The sequence below is a fragment of the Lipotes vexillifer genome, unplaced genomic scaffold, assembly GCF_000442215.2.
Source record: "Lipotes vexillifer unplaced genomic scaffold, Lipotes_vexillifer_v1.1 scaffold1980, whole genome shotgun sequence".
In the NCBI taxonomy this organism is placed as follows: Eukaryota; Metazoa; Chordata; class Mammalia; order Artiodactyla; family Lipotidae; genus Lipotes; species Lipotes vexillifer.
In genome coordinates this window covers 242,370-261,012 of record NW_006797999.1, presented here as the reverse complement: position 1 = coordinate 261,012, position 18,643 = coordinate 242,370, and the positions used below count along the sequence as shown (strand labels likewise).

At 40.6% G+C, this 18,643-nt stretch overlaps 1 protein-coding gene across 1 annotated transcript in view; it reads right to left on the bottom strand.

Moving 5' to 3' along the window:
- Nucleotides 1–18,643, bottom strand: part of LOC103084768 (CUB and sushi domain-containing protein 1-like) — a 338,785-nt gene that overhangs the window by 124,635 nt on the left and 195,507 nt on the right. Inside the window, 3 exon segments of the mRNA XM_082931482.1 lie at nucleotides 9–95; nucleotides 2,042–2,219; nucleotides 10,173–10,361. Of these exon segments, the coding sequence (XP_082787608.1) occupies nucleotides 9–95; nucleotides 2,042–2,219; nucleotides 10,173–10,361 (454 nt within the window).

Sequence of the window (18,643 nt, the reverse complement as noted above, 5' to 3'; positions counted from 1 at the left end):
TCAGCAGGACTTGATTGGTGGAACTGTACGCTGTTTCCAGGGCTGTGTTTCCACTGAAAACTCCCAGCTGAGGCGAATTCTGATCGGGACCATCCCTAGGAAAGAGAAGGGGAGTCATCTGAAGAGAAAGCTCCTAGTTACAGCTTAAATTAACAACCATTTTCTTCTGACAGTCGGGCTCCATCTCGGTGAAAGACGATGGTCTGACTCCAGGATCCATCTGAAAAGTCTGGTCTTCAAACCAGAAGCTCGGGCTCACTTGTTTCTCCCACAGCTGACTTTTTTTCTGAGGCATTTCTGAGACCAGGTCACATTTATTCTAGTGACGGTAATACCATTTATCAGCTTCTTCTCAAATGCTCACGTTTTACAGTGTAAATTCAGAGTGTCTCTTTAATCACAGGTGAGATTTATGGAGCTCTTGCTACTGAATTAAAATATTTTTAAAAACTGAATAAAATATTGCCGTCTTCTAGATACCGTGTTTAGAAATATCAAGATATTTAATATTCACAGGTGATGGGACTCCAGTCTCTCTGTCTCACGCACATTCGGACAACAGGGGCTCACTCCTCTGTTGTTACCTGATGAAGATTTTCCTCCTACCTCCTAAATCTATCAGTTAATCCAAGTAAACCTGCTGATATTATTGTGTGGATCTTCATTTGGTGTTGTCTGTTTTGCTTTGCTTCTGAAATGGCAGCTTCATGTGGTCAGTTTAACCTTTCAAGTTGTCCATTCCCACTCATTCCCTTGACCGGGATGCCCCTCCCTGTCAGACTTATTTCTATAGCCTCAGAGGCTTCTTGGACTCTTCTGCCTTCTCGGCCAGCTGACATGCTTCCCACACAATGAGACTGTGTATTCTGAAACCAGGATCTGGTCTTGTAATTCTCCTTCTTATAACCCTAAGTTGAATCCTTGATGCTCTAGGATGAAGCCTGAAATCCTTAACATGATTTATGAGGTTCTGTATGGTCCACCCTGCTTACCTGGCCAGGTCACCTCTTCTCTCTGGGCTCTCAGGAGACTTCAGCCACTACACACCTGGTGTCTCCCAACGCCTGCAACTCTCCCTGTTCTCTTGCCTTACAGATTTTCCAATAACTTGAACAACCACTACATTTACGACAACTTTGCCAACATACACACACACACACACACACACCACACACACACAACCTTGTTAAGTTTGATTACTCCTTGAGTTTTCAGGGCAGTTTCTTCCAAAAGCACATCCTGGCTCTTCAACTCTGGGTCATGCCCCGACGGTACACTCTACTTTTTCTACCATAGTTTGACAGAGAAATTGTCATTCCCATTTCCCCCATAAACTCTAACCTCCAAATGCAAAGGTAGGAATAGTCATTCCCATAGATAGGAACATTTAGTCAAGGAGAGTTTAAGCCACGTATCCAGACCACATGGCTCATTCGATAGGGAGCCAGGGCTACATCCCCATTTAGTATCCCCTACACAGCACATGGGAGGGCAGTTCTGCAAGGTTTATAAAGCACGGAGAGAAAGCTGTGTGTAATCATTTCTGTAATCATTTCTAGAAGCATCAAATTCTTATAATGGCAAAGGATCCTATCAGCTTTTCCTTCAGGAAAAAAAGCCATCACACTTAAAAATGAAAAATAAAACAGGGAATTCCCTGGTGGTCCAGTGGTTAGGACTCCGTGCTTTCACTGCTGAGGGTCCCGGGCTCAATCCCTGGTTGGGGAACTCAGATCCCACAAGCTGCGTGGTGCAGTCAAAAAAATAAATAAAAATTGAAACAGAAAACAAAAATGAAAAATAAAATAATCATGGGATAGTCTCCTATATCTAGAGTAATCCTGAATATATCTACCATGTAGTACAACTCAAACACAGTACATAAGGTTTATTCTCTGTATCTCTAGATTTACTTGGTAACTTCCCTTGCTGATATTTACCTAACTACTCCATTTCTAAATAGATGTAAGTGACACGTCAGTGGTTACAAGAATGGTTTATCACAAAGACAGATGGTGTTTCTCAGGGAGGGTTCTCATACCAAACAGCGATGTAGTCGTTGACAGCTTCAGTCTGCAGCAAGGTGAAGTTGATGTAGACGCCGTGACCGGGCGGCACCATGATGAGCCAGACACAGTCCTTCAGAATGGGGTACTCGTCCGGAAACCCAGGGGAATAGATGGTCCCGTTCTGAGATGTCACATTATACCCACAAGGAGCTGAGAAGGAAGTAAGAAAAATCAAGCCCACGCAGTCCACTTACAAAGGATACAGTGAAATGTTTCTCAGTCTCTATGGTTCCTCAGGCAAAATTTTCCTTCTAAGAAATAATTGTGAAATATCTCTCAGTAACTACTTTGTCAAAATAATCCCCCTAAAGTCTTAAAACCTTGGAAGAATTATACTTCTTAGCTACGTTATCTAGGTTTCATTTAATATATTCTCCAAACATTCAAAATACCCTTAGGATAAAGTCATTTCCACATAATTAAAAAGAAAGAAAAAACCCTTAGTCAGTTGTCTCCTGTGACTGAGATGATAACCCGTTGGACCATCTGATGCAAAAGGGATATTGAAATTATGCATAAATATTTAACTGAAAGACAATTTTTTTTTGTTTTAAGTGAGATTTCTAAAGCCTATTTAAACTATCTAAAAGAGAAGCATTTAAGTCTATTTGCCTTGAAACAAAGACATAATCAATTCTCCTCAGATCTACACCTGGAGAAATGAGATAAAATTATGTCAGTGGTATTTTATAGAAGCACTCCCATATCTCACCTGCTATCAATGATGTAAAGAATCCCAATACTCAGAGTCCATTTTTATTTTACTTAATAAAGGGATCATCACTGTTGCCATGGAACTTATTTTATTTTATGGAAAAATGAAATGACCATACATGAGCAGAAAATCTGAGACGTATTCTTTAATTTAGACTGTAGAATAATACATCAAAGTCATAGACAAGTAGACTTTTAAGTCAAACTAAAAGCCAGTAGATGCTATAAGAGTGTCTGTTACTAACATGAATCTTGTGAGGCTTTCAAATATTTGCCACAAAAGTCATAAAATTTAGCTGGAGTGAATAAGCTGAAATACATTTTTATTAAAAGCTCAAAAACAATTCAAAATGATGACTGATGAAATACCATGAATATGACACATTAACTATACAGATGCACCCTGATTTCAAAGGGGTTAGAAAATGTACCAGTGTCAAGTAGATTGAATCAGCCCGAGTTTTGGGTAAATTCATTAGAAGGGGCTGTGGAGAACATTTTACAAGTTTTATAGCATAATTATAAGTGGGGTTTGGAGTCAGACAGACCTTGACGTGTAACCTCGCAAAACAAAGTATACAGATACTTATAATCTTTAAAATAGGGCCAGAAACCACGTTGCAGTCACAACAAGCTACAGTGTACCCTGAAGATGCCATACTTTTTCTCAGCTGCAAACATCATACCCTTGTCCACCTGCACGAAAAGCCCACATGCTTTTCTCCTACCTTGCTGCCTGGTGAACTGGTCTCTTCCTTCAAAACTCAAATGTCACCACCCCCTGAAAGTCTCTCCTGGTGGCTTGGGCTCCAGGTGGCCGTGGTCTACAGTTCACGGCCAGCTGTTCTTCACAATTAGACTAATCAGCAGGTGGGAGTCAGGGACTGTGTCCCCACCCCCACCCCCACCCAATCTCCTTGCATTAATCCCATTGTTGGGCTCGGATCTCAATAAACATGGACAACAAATAATTGAGAGATTAAAAATGAGTAAGACAACGAATAGAAAACACTTTAAAAATAAGTGTGTTGACAGCAACATCCTTTTTGACCCACCTCCTAGAGAAATGAAAATAAAAGCAAAAATAAACAAATGGGAGCTAATGAAACTTAAAAGCTTTTGCACAGCAAAGGAAAACATAAACAAGACCAAAAGACCACCCTCAGAATGGGAGAAAATATTTGCAAACGAAGCAACTGACAAAGGATTAATCTCCAAAATATACAAGCAGCTCATGCAGCTCAATATCAAAAAAACAAACAACCTAATCCAAAAATGGGCAGAAGACCTCAATAGACATTTCTCCAAAGAAGATATACAGATGGCCAACAAACACATGAAAGGATGCTCAATGTCACTAATCATTAGAGAAATGCAAATCAAAACTACAATGAGGTATCACCTCACACCAGTCAGAATGGCCATCATTTAAAAATCTACAAACAACAAATGCTGGAGAGGGTGTGGAGAAAAGGGAACCCTCTTGCGCTGTTGGTGGGAATGTAAATTGATACAGTCACTATGGAGAACAGTATGGACGTTCCTCAAAAAACTAAAAATAGAACTACCATACGACCCAGCAATCTCACTACTGGGCATATACCCTGAGGAAACCATCATTCAAAAAGAGTCATGTACCACAATGTTCACTGCAGCTCTATTTACAATAGCCAGACATGGAAGCAACCTAAGTGTCCATTGACAGATGAATGGATAAAGGAGATGTGGCACATACATACAATGGAATATTACTCATCCATAAAAAGAAACGAAATTGAGTTATTTGTAGTGAGGTGGATGGACCTAGAGTCTGTCATACAGAGTGAAGTAAGTCAAAAAGAAAAAAACAAATACCGTATGCTAACACGTATATATGGAATCTAAAAAAATTAATGGTTCTGAAGAACCTAGGGGCAGGACAGGAAAAAGGATGCAGACGTAGAGAATGGACTTGAGGACACGGGGAGGGGGAAGGGTAAGCTGGGACAAGTGAGAGAGTGGCATGGACATATATACAGTACCAAGTGTAAAACAGATAGCTAGTGGGAAGCAGCCGCATAGCACAGGGAGATCAGCTCGGGTGCTTTGCGTCCACCCAAAGGGGTGGGATAGGGAGGGTGGGAGGGAGATGCATGAGGGTGGAGATATGGGGATATATGTTTATGCATAGCTGATTCACTTTGTTATACAGCAGAAACTAACACACCATTGTAAAGCAATTATACTCCAATAAAGATGTTAAAAAAAAAAAGTGTGTTGAAGCCATTGGGCTGACATACCTGATGTGTGACTTGCAGTTATTCGCTTCGTACTGATTTATAACTCTAAGATTTCCCTTTAGCATTTTGACTCTTTAATTTGCATCTAAAACAACACTATTTGGAGTAGTACCCCTCCCATTGGGGGGAAGAAAACAAAACAGAGCAAACAAACAAAAAGCATGGTGCCCACCTCTTAAAGGTCAAAATAAATGATATGGTTATTTTCTTGGTAAAACACATTCTGACATTATGTCACTTAATATATTTGCCATGATTTACCTATGATATTCAAATAACAAATCCTTTCACTCATGTATTCAATGAGTGTTTATTGAGAGTCTATTATGTACCAGGCAAAGGGGCTGGACCTGGGGATACAGCAAAGACCCACAGACACCCCATCCCTGCCCTTGCAGACCTCACTGCACACCATGTAGTGATGAGGAAAGATGTTAAAAGCTAAATAAGTATAAAATTCAACTTGGGTAATAATACTGCCAATGCACACGTAACGTTTTCTCAAGGCAAAATCCTGCTGCGTGGCCTGTAGTGAGAAAACGTACGACCCTACAACAGTGAGTCAAAGCTGCATCTCCATTTTCTCTGGCCTGTCCAGGATCTCTTCCCAGAGGCTTTCCCCTCACCTTAGTGGCACCAAAGGTATATTTTGAGTTCCACGTCTGAGCAGTATCTCAGGTGAACTCTAAAGCAACAGTGAACCTGTGATCTAGCTCACATGAAATGCATCCACCCCCATGCTCTCCCTGAGGGTGAGATTCAAAGAAGACCCTTCAGTGGAGATCAGTCTCGAGCCCAGTGGGGAGCATCCAGTCACAGGAGGGGTCCCTGTACCACAGCCAACCACCTGTCTGCCAAGCAGCCTGGTCCCAGCAGGAGGGGCAGGCAACCCACCAGCCAGGAGAGAGACCATCGGGGTATTGTGCACTGCACTTCGCAACTGGGAGTGATACAGATGCCGCACCCCGCTCCACCCCAGGGGCCAGAATGAACACACACGTATTCGGCTATGTATCCAGGAGCATACACTGAGGCAGCACGGCTTATAAGAAGAAATACATGCAGTTCTTCCCTGCTCTTGGCGCGGAACTCCCAAAACCCTCAGAATTTCCAGAGTGATGAAGATCAAACTGTCTTTTATTATTCATAACAGGCCCCTTCCAGCCACAACTGAGTTTATGTTAATGCGGTGATTTGGAAAGCCCTGAAGCCTGGGGGCTGGTTGCCCGGGGAACCAACCTGTGATTGGAGGTTCAGCCCCACCTCCACCTCTGGGAAGGAAAGAGGAAGGGGGGTCGACTTAATCTCCAACCTAAGGGCCCAGGATTTAATCAATTGTGCCTATGTGATGAATCCTCCTTTAGAGAAAAGAAAGGAGGGGTGGTCCAGAGAGGTTCCGGTTGGTGGAGGGTGGAGCTGTGGGGGGCGGGAGGGAGCACCTGGAGAGGGCTGCAGGCCCCTCATCTCTTCCGTCTGGCTGTTCCTGGGCTATATCCTTGGTATTGATAATTAGTTACCTAGTAAGTAAAATGTTCAGTGGCTCCAGCCAATTAATCCAACAGGAGGAGGGAACTATGGGAATCTGCAGTCTATCAGAAGTACAGGTGACAACCTGGATTTGCATCTGAAGTTGGGGCAGGGAGCGGGGACAGTCTTGTGGGACTGAGTCTGTAACCTGGGGATCTGAAGCCGTCACCAGGGAGACAGCATCAGAACTGAGTTCCCGTGTAGGACATCCATCTGGTGTCACAGAATTGCTTGCTTAGGAAGAGCTCACACACTGGTGGCCAGAAGTGTCAGAAGTGGGAGTACTGCATGTAACTTTTTACACATACATCTATGTTAAGAACAAAGAGTTTAGTTTGGGAGGAAGGATTGCTGTGAAAGTTATTTCTATATGTATTTCTCCAGAGGAAAATAAGTACATACAAATGATTAAGCTGTCTATTTCCATCAAGTTCTAGAGACAGCTTAGATATACTGAATATGATGGAGATGAGGCATCACCTGAATGTCTCACCGGATGTGGATTATTACCACCATGTTAAAACTTTTTAAAAAGACCTTAGAAGTATATCTACATAAATATTTCGGTGTTAAAGAATTAATTAGGTCAACAAAATACTTTAAATTTTGCACTATATATCTAAGTGTAGATGCATATTTAATTATGAAATTACATTTAGTAAATTAATAAGCCACAGCCTTCTTAACCATATTTTAACAAGTATAACCCATTTTTAAAAATTGAGACTTCTTAAGTTACGGTAAAAATAATGGCTTAAATTTCTCAAGTCACTTTCAGAGATATACTTTCATTTATTTATTATAATAAGATCACACTTGTAGTCCAGATTTTTTTCAGATAAATTCAGAATATACTAATTTTACATAACAGATTCTTATGCAAATTAGCAGCATATTCATACAAACCAATTTAATACACACTTGTGAAGCTTGATGGCTTAAGATTTAAAATTCTTGGATCTTAATTGTCTGAATTGCTCAGTTTTTAATAAAGATGCCCAGAACTTGTTCAAAGTATCTTTTTTTTTTTTTTTTTTTTTTTCCTGAGATTCTTCTGAAGTCTACAGGGCTGGACCTTTGAAGAGTGTTTTTCAGTACACTTGCCCTGTATACCAAGCATAAATCTGAAATGATAAACCACTCTGTGTTAATAGGACACATTTTAGGTGAGGATATTGGATAATCAGAGCATCTGCTGGTGTCCTGTGAGGGGCCTAACTGTAGTTTACTTGAACACTGATAGGCATCTGAATAGCCCACCATTCTCAGGAAATAGGGCACTTTTTTATTTAACTTTTTGGAAATGCAACCTTTTCTAGATAAAGTAACTTTTGTTTTAAAATAACACCCCCCAGTTATTTTTTTAGAATTTAATCTAATATGGAAGACATTAAAAACATCTTGGAACACTTGCTTTACAATATAAGAATTTTACATGGATCTTATGTTTTGATTTTTTATTCTGTCTATGACATTATAGGTATGAAGAGAGACATAATGGTAAATGTATCTACGTAGTAAAGAATTTGACCTTGCCTAAAGAAAAGTCTGGCATTTGCCCTGGATTCTGGGAGTTAATTTTTTGCCATACCTGATAGGAGTGTCTTTGTTTCTCCTGGGGGCCTGGCCACATCCCTTAGTCTTAGGATGGGGCTGGCCTGCCAGAAAGTCCAGCCCTGCGATTTAGGGTGGGGCCTTTGGGTCACAGGATATCAGCTGGTCTGGAAACTGATAATCAACCACTAGATAAGCAATCATCAGTGATGCCTACATGAAGGAGACCCAATAAAAACTCTGGGCACTAAGGCCCAGCTGAGCTGCCCAGGGTGGACGTTCTCCATGCATGTTGTCACAAGTCACTTCTGAGAGTGAGGTACCCCCTACATTCCACCCTGTGCATCACTCTCTTGGATGATTTTAATGTCTTTTTCCTGTTATAAACGACAATCTTGAGTATAATAGCTTACTGAGTTCTGTGAGTCCTACCAGTAAATTAGCCACGCCTCAGGGTGGCTTGGGGGCAGTCCTGGAACTTTCACGAGGTACCAGGAGAGTTGGGCTGTCTTGGATGTCTGGAGGATTTTAGCTTCACGTTTTGGCCAACTCTGGGTAGTATTATACATCATATATCATCCAAAAAGATGTATCTTGTTATCTTCACACTGACAAAATAATTCTAAGCCAGCAATTATTTCCATGTTGGAAAGTTGGATTTGAAAAAGCAATGAAATCTAATTAAATGCATAATCCTATTTTTTTATATCGAGCCAAGGAGTCTCCTATTTACATATGAATTCAAAGGATTCTGGCAAAAATTGCAAGTAAAAAGGGCTTTCAATCCTGACAATTCAAAGTAATTTATATATATAAATATATGACTTTTTAAATGGTGAGTAGTACAAAAAGTTTCTAAGGTGTGTTAATAAAAAATACCAGATATGCTACTGCTATTCTTAGTTTTAGAAAATAATTTAAAATGCTATTTTATGTTATTAAATTTGTAGTCAACTAAAATAACTATTTTTTAAAAAAATACAGTGAATATTTTTCTTTTATAGCTGTTTATATAATGATAAAGAATGGAAAAGTACAGGTGAAAAATATGATTTAAAAAGTCTACCAATTTGCTTTTATTTTTTTTACTTCTTCAGTAGAAATTCAAACACAGACAGATGCCTTTCCCTTTTTGCCCCTGGGATATAAGTATTTAGCATTTTAAAAGTCCACAGAGTCGGTAATTTCATTATTTTTTCATTCAGAGGTACTGTATTTATAATGTTAGAACATTAGGTTTATGGTAACTTTTCTTTCCTATGCTTTCTTCACAAACAAAGTACTTGATCTATTTAACTTAATATTGTAAAAATTTCAGAGTCATCATAAAAATTACACAGCCGAACAGAAGCTTTAAAGAAGTGATTTCCGCTCAGACTAGGGATATTCACTGAAACCAGACCTGATCTTCAGGCACCAGTAAAGGACCCTACTTAATTTTTTCCTAAGATTGCTCCTGCACTGTCTTTGCTCACACTACTGCTTCTATCTGGGATGGTCTCTATCTCTGAGTAGCAAAGCAGTACGTGTCCTTCAAGGCCAACTACAAAAATAAAGTCAGTTTTCTGAAATACAAAGTCAATATATGATTATTATAAAAGTTAAATAATAGAAAATATCTAGGGTGAAATAAAGTACTCTTTTCTCTCTAATCCAGCAATTTGATGGAACTACTGTGAAACTAAGCACTGCTCTAGCCATAAAGATTTCCCAAGCAAACACCACCTTCTGTATTTGTAATTCATCAAAACGCTCTTTGTGCCTGATTTTGCATAATAGATATTCATGTTTATTATTCTGTTACCCTTGTAGTTTCCTTGAGGGCAAGACCTATTCTTTTTTTTTTTTTACCTTTTACTGGCATATGATACATTCCTGAAATACTAAGTAGAATGAGTTTAACATAATAGATTCCCAATAAAAATTTGTCGAACAAATTAATGAATTCTCAAATACATTCATTTAATATTTCAGGCACCATTATACATATGAAAACTTAAATCGTTTCCAAGAAAAGTGATTAACCTACCATCACACCTTGGAAAAGGGTAGTTCCAGTTCCTGTTGATCCCATGCTGACAGGTGAGGACTCGGTGGCCGATTAAAATGTACCCAGGATAACACTCAAAAGATACCGACTGCCCCACACTGTAGTCCGAGTTGATCATATACCCATTCTGAAAAGGCGGCGGGTCTGGGCAGTTCTGTAATCCATAGGCTGGAACAGACAGACAGAGCCCAGCTCAGGAATAGCAAGTGCAATTAGTCTGGAATTAGAGGAGGGATGTGATGGCGTGCAGCTGCTTAGGGTGAACTTTATAGACATGAGTTTTAAACAAGGTCTTTACTAAGTTGCCCATTGCCACCCTAAGTTAAAACAGTAATTTTCAGTAGTAGTAGAATTATAACAATTTGCATTTAATGAACACTTACTGCATGCTTTAGAAGTTACACAGCACATACCAAAAATAAATTTGACAATGCTTACCTTGGAAAAAAAAATGTATGCTGGGAATTTAATGAAAACAAGAAATATAGATGATAATAAAAAATGCCTTTATAAAGAACGTCAGGTGAACACGGACCTAAATGGTTTTCTTCTAATTTAAAAGAAAACTATCCTAGCACTCCTTTCTAAGTGTTTCTAATTAGGAAACAGGTTGTTGTTTTGTTGAGTTCAATTAATGTTCAGTGCAAATAAAATAAAGAAATCCATTTTGTTTTCTTAACTTTCTCCTTAAAAGGAAGTGTAGAATCATTATGCTAGCCATTACTATCTATCAGTACAATCTCTTTATAATACATTTTTTATTGTGGTTTATCACTATATCACTAAGTCTTTTGTGTTCCCTAAAATAAACTCTAGGTAGGTTGATGGATAATAAATGTTTGCAGACTGTGTAATTCAGAAATGTACACATAAATCAGTGAGAGTTAACCAATGCATAATTAGGTGTAATCTCCTGATACTGAAAACAGCTCTTCTGCCCCTTTCCTGTTTGCTCATTTCTGTTCCCCCCAACCTGATTATAGGAATGAGATCACTAGGCAACTGAACATAACTCCTGACTTATGCTCTCATGCATGCACACCATGCCTTGCCTAACCTGTTGATTCTTTTCCTAGATTAAAACAGGTAAGAATGAGGAATTAAGCAGTTAAAGAATGACTAACTCTCCAACCCTCAAGAGTCCCCTTAGCAATCCTGCAGGCAGGTCATGCAGATGAGAAAACATCTGGAGAGAGAGTCAGCCGGTCTGCACGTAACGGACAGTGATACAGAACCCAACCTCATGCCTGATGACTCACTGAGATTCCGCCCCCCACCCCCACTTTTCCCTTTAAAAACTGTTATGACTGAGCAGAATCTTGGGAGTTGGTCTTGGGACACGAGTCCACCTTCTCCCCAGATTGCGGGCTTCTCTGATTAAAGCACCTTTCCTTTCTACTGACACTTGCCTCTTGATTACTGGCCTTTGAGTGGCGAGCAGCCAAACCTGAGTTTGGTAACAATATCAAATCTTAAAGCTAAATCAGCCGCCTTGTCAACACCTTCTTACCTGTTCTGGTAGGAGGGTCATGCATACTTCAGAGAAGTGGAATCTCACCAGGTCATCATCTAGTGTTTATTTATTTATTTATTTATTTATTTATTTTTTGAATTTTATTTTATTTTTTTATACAGCAGGTGCTCATTAGGCATCGATCTCATACACATCAGTGTATACATGTCAATCCCAATCGCCCAATTCATCACACCACCCCCACGCCCCCGGCTTCCCCCCTTGGTGTCCATACGTTTGTTCTCTACATCTGTGTCTCAATTTCTTCCCTGCAAACCGGCTCATCTGTACCATTTTTCTAGGTCCCGCATATATGCGTTAATATACAGTGTTTTTCTCTTTCTGACTTACTTCACTCTGTATGACAGTCTCTAGATCCATCCACGTCTCAACAAATGACCCAATTTCATTCCTTTTTATGGCTGAGTAATATTCCATTGTATATACATACCACATCTTCTTTATCCATTCGTCTGTCGATGGGCATTTAGGTTGCTTCTATGACCTGGCTATTGTAAATAGTGCTGCAATGAACATTGGGGTGCATGTGTCTTTTTGAATTATGGTTTTCTCTGGGTATATGCCCAGTAGTAGGATTGCTGGATCATATGGTAATTCTATTTTTAATTTTTTAAGGATCATCTAGTGTTTAGACTCTGCTCTTGGGGCTTCCCTGGTGGCGCAGTGGTTGAGAGTCCGCCTGCCGATGCAGGGGACATGGGTTCGGGCCCTGGTCTGGGAGGATCCCGCATGCCGCGGAGCGGCTGGGCCCGTGAGCCACAACTACTGAGCCTGCGCGTCGGGAACCTGTGCTCCGCAGCGGGAGAGGCCGCGATAGTGAGAGGCCCGCGCACCGCGATGAAGAGTGGCCCCCACTTGCCACAACTAGAGAAAGCCCTCGCACAGAAACGAAGACTCAACACAGCACAAATAAATAAATAAAAATAAAATTAAAATTAGACTCTGCTCTTATACATAAAGGGGCTGGGAGCTCACTACTGACACAGTAACAAAGCTACTCTATGAAGAACCAACACAGGAGGAACTGCAGTTCAGCTTCTCCCTGCGATGCATTCCTGCTACAAACAGACCCGTGCACGATCCCGGCACCATTGTTCTCACAGTCAACTGAAAACGGAATAATAATGTAAAGGATGCAAGTGACTGCCATGGAGGAGGTCCTTCACATGGGGAAAGAAGTAAAATAAACATTTTCCTTGTATATATAATTAGTTTAACCAGGTGATCACCATTGGTGATTTTAAATAAATCCTAAAAAATTACATGGTCTATGATTTGTGCCAGGCATTTCCCAGAGTTTTAGACTTAATGTGTCTGTACTTAGAACCTGGAATAAAGAGGGGATGAAAGAGGATGCTGGTAATAAGATGAAAGGGACAACATTGTAGCCTGTGTGATAGCTGATGGACATGTGAACGTGTGTGCAATGGAGCACTATTTAAGCAGACTGTTAAGACTGGAATACCTGGAGTACGTAGCTTGGAAACTCTCAGGTTAGACTTCACGGGCAGGTAAGGGTTAGACTATGAACTGGCCTCTTTTCATGGTACAAGGATTGGATAGTTCCATAAAGATACTCTGGGGGCCACATGGAAAGATACCAACCAGGTCGTATTACAAGTGCACTTGCAATGTGAGAGATCAGCGTAGTTGCTGTTTGGCGTTTGGGGTTTCTCTTAATTAACATTTGCCAAATGTTAAACAGAGGATTACTATTAATAGCCTTTTCTTAATGAATAAACTACTGAAATGGTATTTTTCTCTTTAAAGTAACAATATGCAATGCCAATGAGTCAACTGGGTAAATCATTCATGGCAATGTGATTTGCCATAAAATTTTGGGAAAGCAATTTGAACAGAGCCATAAAGAATCAGTTTTTCAAACATTTAACCTAGTAATACCATTTACAGAAATCTCTACTATGAAAATAATTTCAAAGAAAAAGCCAAATCTTTAAATATGTTCATTGCATCATTACTTACACTATAGTAATCTAAATGTCTAAACAAATAAATTATGATATTTTGACTCATAAATGCTGAAGAGGTAAGACGTTGTAATGTCGTATCTTCCAATAGCCACAGAAATACACACACATACATATAGATATATGCAGTCATATATGTATATATATATTTATTCATTTATATTTTCAATAAAGATACTGCACAGCTCACAGCAAGATACTACGGTTACACCCTGACTATAGTTAGCAGGTTAAAAAAATCCTTAATTTCAGTATCTTATATTTGCAATTGTATACGTCTCTGGACAAGAGTCAGATAAGCAGTTGAAGAGTGACTGGGAGCAAGAAAGCAGAAAGCAGAAGATGCAGCGGTGGCCAAGGTCTGGGAGCATCTTGACATAGTTCCTGGCATTGGCTCCTCCAGGGTCCAGAACCAAGTAGAATCTGGAGATAGAAGAGCCCTCAGGGTGGGAGTGGGGAGCCTCTCTCTAAGGGAGGCCCTGGACCCTCCATACTAACTCATACCCACACACGCATGCACACCCACGCACACCCACGCATGCATGCACACATGCACACACACACACACCTCTCTCCTCCTTCCCTGTAATGTGCCTCTCTCCCTGGCCCACTTGGCAATCACACAGCAAGGCTGCCTGCCTCTCCCAAGGACCACCCCACTTGGAAGGCCATGAAGCAGCCTTTTCCTGAAAGCCAGGCCTGGCAAGTATCCACAGTGCATGGTTTCCCTCCTCGCAATATTGCTGTTTGAGTTAAAGTTACCTTATAGACCTATGCTCAGAAAAAGAACAGAGACTCCCATGCTGCATTTCAACTATTAGCCAGTTTCCTCCTTTATTATACTCTTTTCAACTGAAATCAGCCGCTTGTTCTCATTCTTGTTTTGCTTGAAATACAATAAGTTCTGTTGGAGAAATGAATCCTCTAATACATCAAATAGAGCTGCTAATGATAAAACTTAAAAAGTAAATACCAAAAATGGATTGCCAGTTTCCATGGGACGAAAATCAAATTAAACCATGTTCAACATCACCCTGCCCTTCCTGAAAGATTCTGTTCATGCTCTAGTGGTGCCCTTACGGTATCAGTACAAGAACCAATTATCACAGTACATTATAAAGGAGGTAACGGTAACAGAGATTCCTGATGAACGTTCACGTGAAACAGCATTTGGGACAGACTCACACACACATGCTCCACACGTTCATCACACACACTAATAATATGTCACACAATGTACTTCCCTACATGTGTTATGTGGTTTGTGGCATAATTTAAGACCGACATTCAAGGTCTCTTTAGGGATTTATAAAGCCAGCCTATTTCTACCCGTCATCTAAACTCTGTGAAAGGGATTGAGATAGAAATTTCAGGGTTGCCTTTCTAAGTCCAACAGCTCTATGTTACCCTTGATTAAAAGAAAAATGTTTTTTCTTTCTTTTTTTTAATGGCACTAATGCAGTTGTCCTGTATAGGAATTAAAGAGTAGAAAAGAGAGAGAGAATGCCAGCCCAGGTAGGCAGGACTATAGTTTTTATTACCTATTCCTTTATTGAGTAAGATAAAAATCATGTATTGAGTGTCTACTACCTTACAAATACTAGTTACAAATGGAAACTAGACAGAAATGGGTCCTGCTCTCATGAAACTTACATTCTATTTAGGGAAACAGACACAAATAAATCAATACGTTGGTAATTATGTAAAACAACTGTACAATTGTAAGTTGTGTAAGCTATTATTAAAAAAATAAACAAGGACTAAAATAAAGGGGGAAATAACCCAGGATGAAGGTAAGTGAGGGTGATCAGAAAGTGCTTCCTTGAACAATTAATGCCGAAATTGAGATCTGAGTGGGGAGAAGATGCAAGTCAGGCAATGCCCAAGAAAGGGAGACTCTTCAGCAGAGGGAACAGGAAGGGCCCAAGGACAGAAGGAAGTCAGTTCTCTGAGATAAGGTGGGGAGCTCCAGGAGAGGAGCTCCAGAGGCTGTCCTCCCAGAGCCCCTGCCCCTGTTCATGGTCTACAGCTTTTACAAGGGGAGAACCTAGTAATGAAATGCACCAAGCCACAGGAGAGGCATTAGGACATGTTTGCAAATGGACAGCGGCATGTTTTTAAAAGCCAGGACCCATTCTTTATCACATAAATCATATCTGCCAGGCACAAGACATAATACAAAACCCACAGCTCATTTCAGAGTTTTCTTAAGAATTTACAATCCCAATTAACCTTGTTTTCAATTGTGAATTATATACTAAGTATAAATATCAGTGACACTATTTTTAGGTCTTTGCTCTAAATCTCTTATTTAATGGAGTCCTTCACTATTTAAATATCAATATCAATATTCCCAAATTTTCAACTAAGTCATAAGTCACATTCTCTTTTTATAAAAAATGTCTTCCCAAAGTTTGACTCATGGTCACTTACACAGCGATACATGCATTGATCTACAGGACTATTAGGTGTCTGAATTAAAGTAACTAAAAAGAAGTAATAAAAATAGTTCTTTAGTATGCAAAAAAATAGATGAATTTTGGAAGGATTCCCATTGTGTGCTGCTTAGCACAGGTGCAGGAGATTTTTTTATTACCTGCATTGTCGATGTCCATGTACCTCTGAATATCTGTGATGTGTCCATATACCTGGTTTCAGAGGTGGGAGTTTAATTAATGTGACCTCTGGGCTTCAGAGTGAAGAATCGCTCAACCAAGTGTCAGACCCTCATCTAAGCACAGTTTTGTTGTTCTGTACTCATCACTCATGGTCATTAATTCCCATACACTCGCTTTAATAATATAACACATTTTAATTTGAGGAAAAAAAACAACTAAGAGAGAAAAAGAAAAGACCACTTCACTGGAATTTGATAAGGAAGCCACTTCTAGCATAAAGAGAAGCAAAAATCACCATTTTCAAACAAATTCTGTTTCAACTGAAGGACATCAAGTCCTTCATATATTTCATATATTTTCATATATTTCCATGTTTGACAACTCCTAAAGACTTTTTGAGGTGTTATCCAGCTGTTCTACAAGATCTGTTGCCAGATCTATCACTGAAAAGTTGAATTAGAAAGAGAATCATCAACCAACAGAGAAATAGGTTTGTGAAGCACGTACAAGAGCCTGGAGGTCGTTTTGTAAAATAGTAGAGGCCCTGGGATGTGCTGGAAGGGAGCCCAGGGACTTGAGCTGGACCTGGGTCTCTCATCTAATGGATCCGGGATGCTGACCAAACCACTTCCACTCCAGAGGCTCGTTTCTTCATTTATGAAAGGTGAACGAAGATACCTATCTTATTCACAAGAATTAACAGAGATAATAAACGCAATGAATATGGTTTGTATATATCAGTTCAGCAAGGCTAAGTCTTGACTGTAAGAAATGTCTGGTTTCTATGATGAAATTCCCTCACTCCAGGCAGAGCTCTTGAGCCACTTATCAGATACGGGCAGACCAGTGGGGAGAAGCAACTTCTAATACGGGGATTGTGTGAAATACTTTAAGAAAACAGCCTCCTTACAGGGAGGAGAGACTGCAGTCTGCATCAACATCTACGCTGAATATGACCTCCAAGCCCTTTTCAAGTCCTCGGCTTCCTCTCAAGGAAAAGATTAATCTGGTCATAGAAGTGGCTAAGGCTCGTGTTGTAGTCAACAGAATTTCTCAAAGGCACACATACACAAGCTCACCAGTTTCCCAAAGTGGCTGTTATCACGGCTAGGATAACACATCACCTCCCTTTGTAACGACTGTCCACCTAAATGTTCTGTGTTCCTTATGTGAACACCTTGATCCCAGAACCTACTGACGACATCCACCTACATTCCTGTTAAGGCTGCAGCCAATCCCATGCCTTTCCCACTGGCCGAAGGCTCCCCTGCAGGACGGTTCACCAAATTGCTTGTTCACAGTTGCAACTACAATTGTGTCTTGTGCTTCGACCAACCAAGGATTAAGTGCCCAGGAATCCTTTTACACAATAGCCTTTACCTGGTGGAGAAACTTTTATTTCGACGCAAAGGAACTGTTGGACTCACTAAGACCACAGACTCACACATCAGACTCAGAATCCCTTCACTGCATCAGGAGCCTGGGGAGGATGGATGAGGAAACACACGGCACGTCTCAACTGGGATGTGGACACCTGAAGGCGCTGTCACCTGGGAGACGCATCCACTGACATACCCGTCCAGGTGTGCCTTTGCTTCAGAGGAATAGCTCTCTTAAGGCAGAAAGTGGTTGAGATTGTTACTTTTACTTTCAGCAAACCCATAAAAGGAAAAGCAAATCCACACGACCTGCAGGGAGGAAACTGGACAACTTTTAAGATTTGGACCCTAGTCTCCAAGAGTCTAGTCCATGAACCACATTGTAGGCACTCTTCCATCCTGAAAAAGGACACCCTGGAGGGGATGAGAATTGATACAACTATGTATTACCCACTGTTTTAAGCATTTTAATGTGAAATAGGCTTCTTTATAAAGAGCCTCATGTTGAGAGCCTGATTCACTCATGCAGATGGTGGAAAAGGACAGAGGAAGCTCCCCGCCTTTATTCCTCAATGACTCAAAATATCACGTTAGAAGGAAAAAGAGCGACAGTCTTAGAGGCGTGTCAATTTCATGTATAAATTATGGTCGTATCTGTAAGGAACAGTGAGTGTGCTTTACACAATCAGTTAGAATGAATTCTTCAGTTGCTCACTGCACACAAAGGCAGTTTAGGGCTTCCCTGGTGGCGCAGTGGTCGAGAGTCCGCCTGCCGATGCAGGGGACACGGGTTCGTGCCCCGGTCCGGGAAGATCCCACATGCCGCGGAGCGGCTGGGCCCGTGAGCCACGGCCGCTGAGCCTGCGCGTCCGGAGCCTGTGCTCCGCAACGGGAGAGGCCACAGCAGTGAGAGGCCCGCGTACCGCAAAAA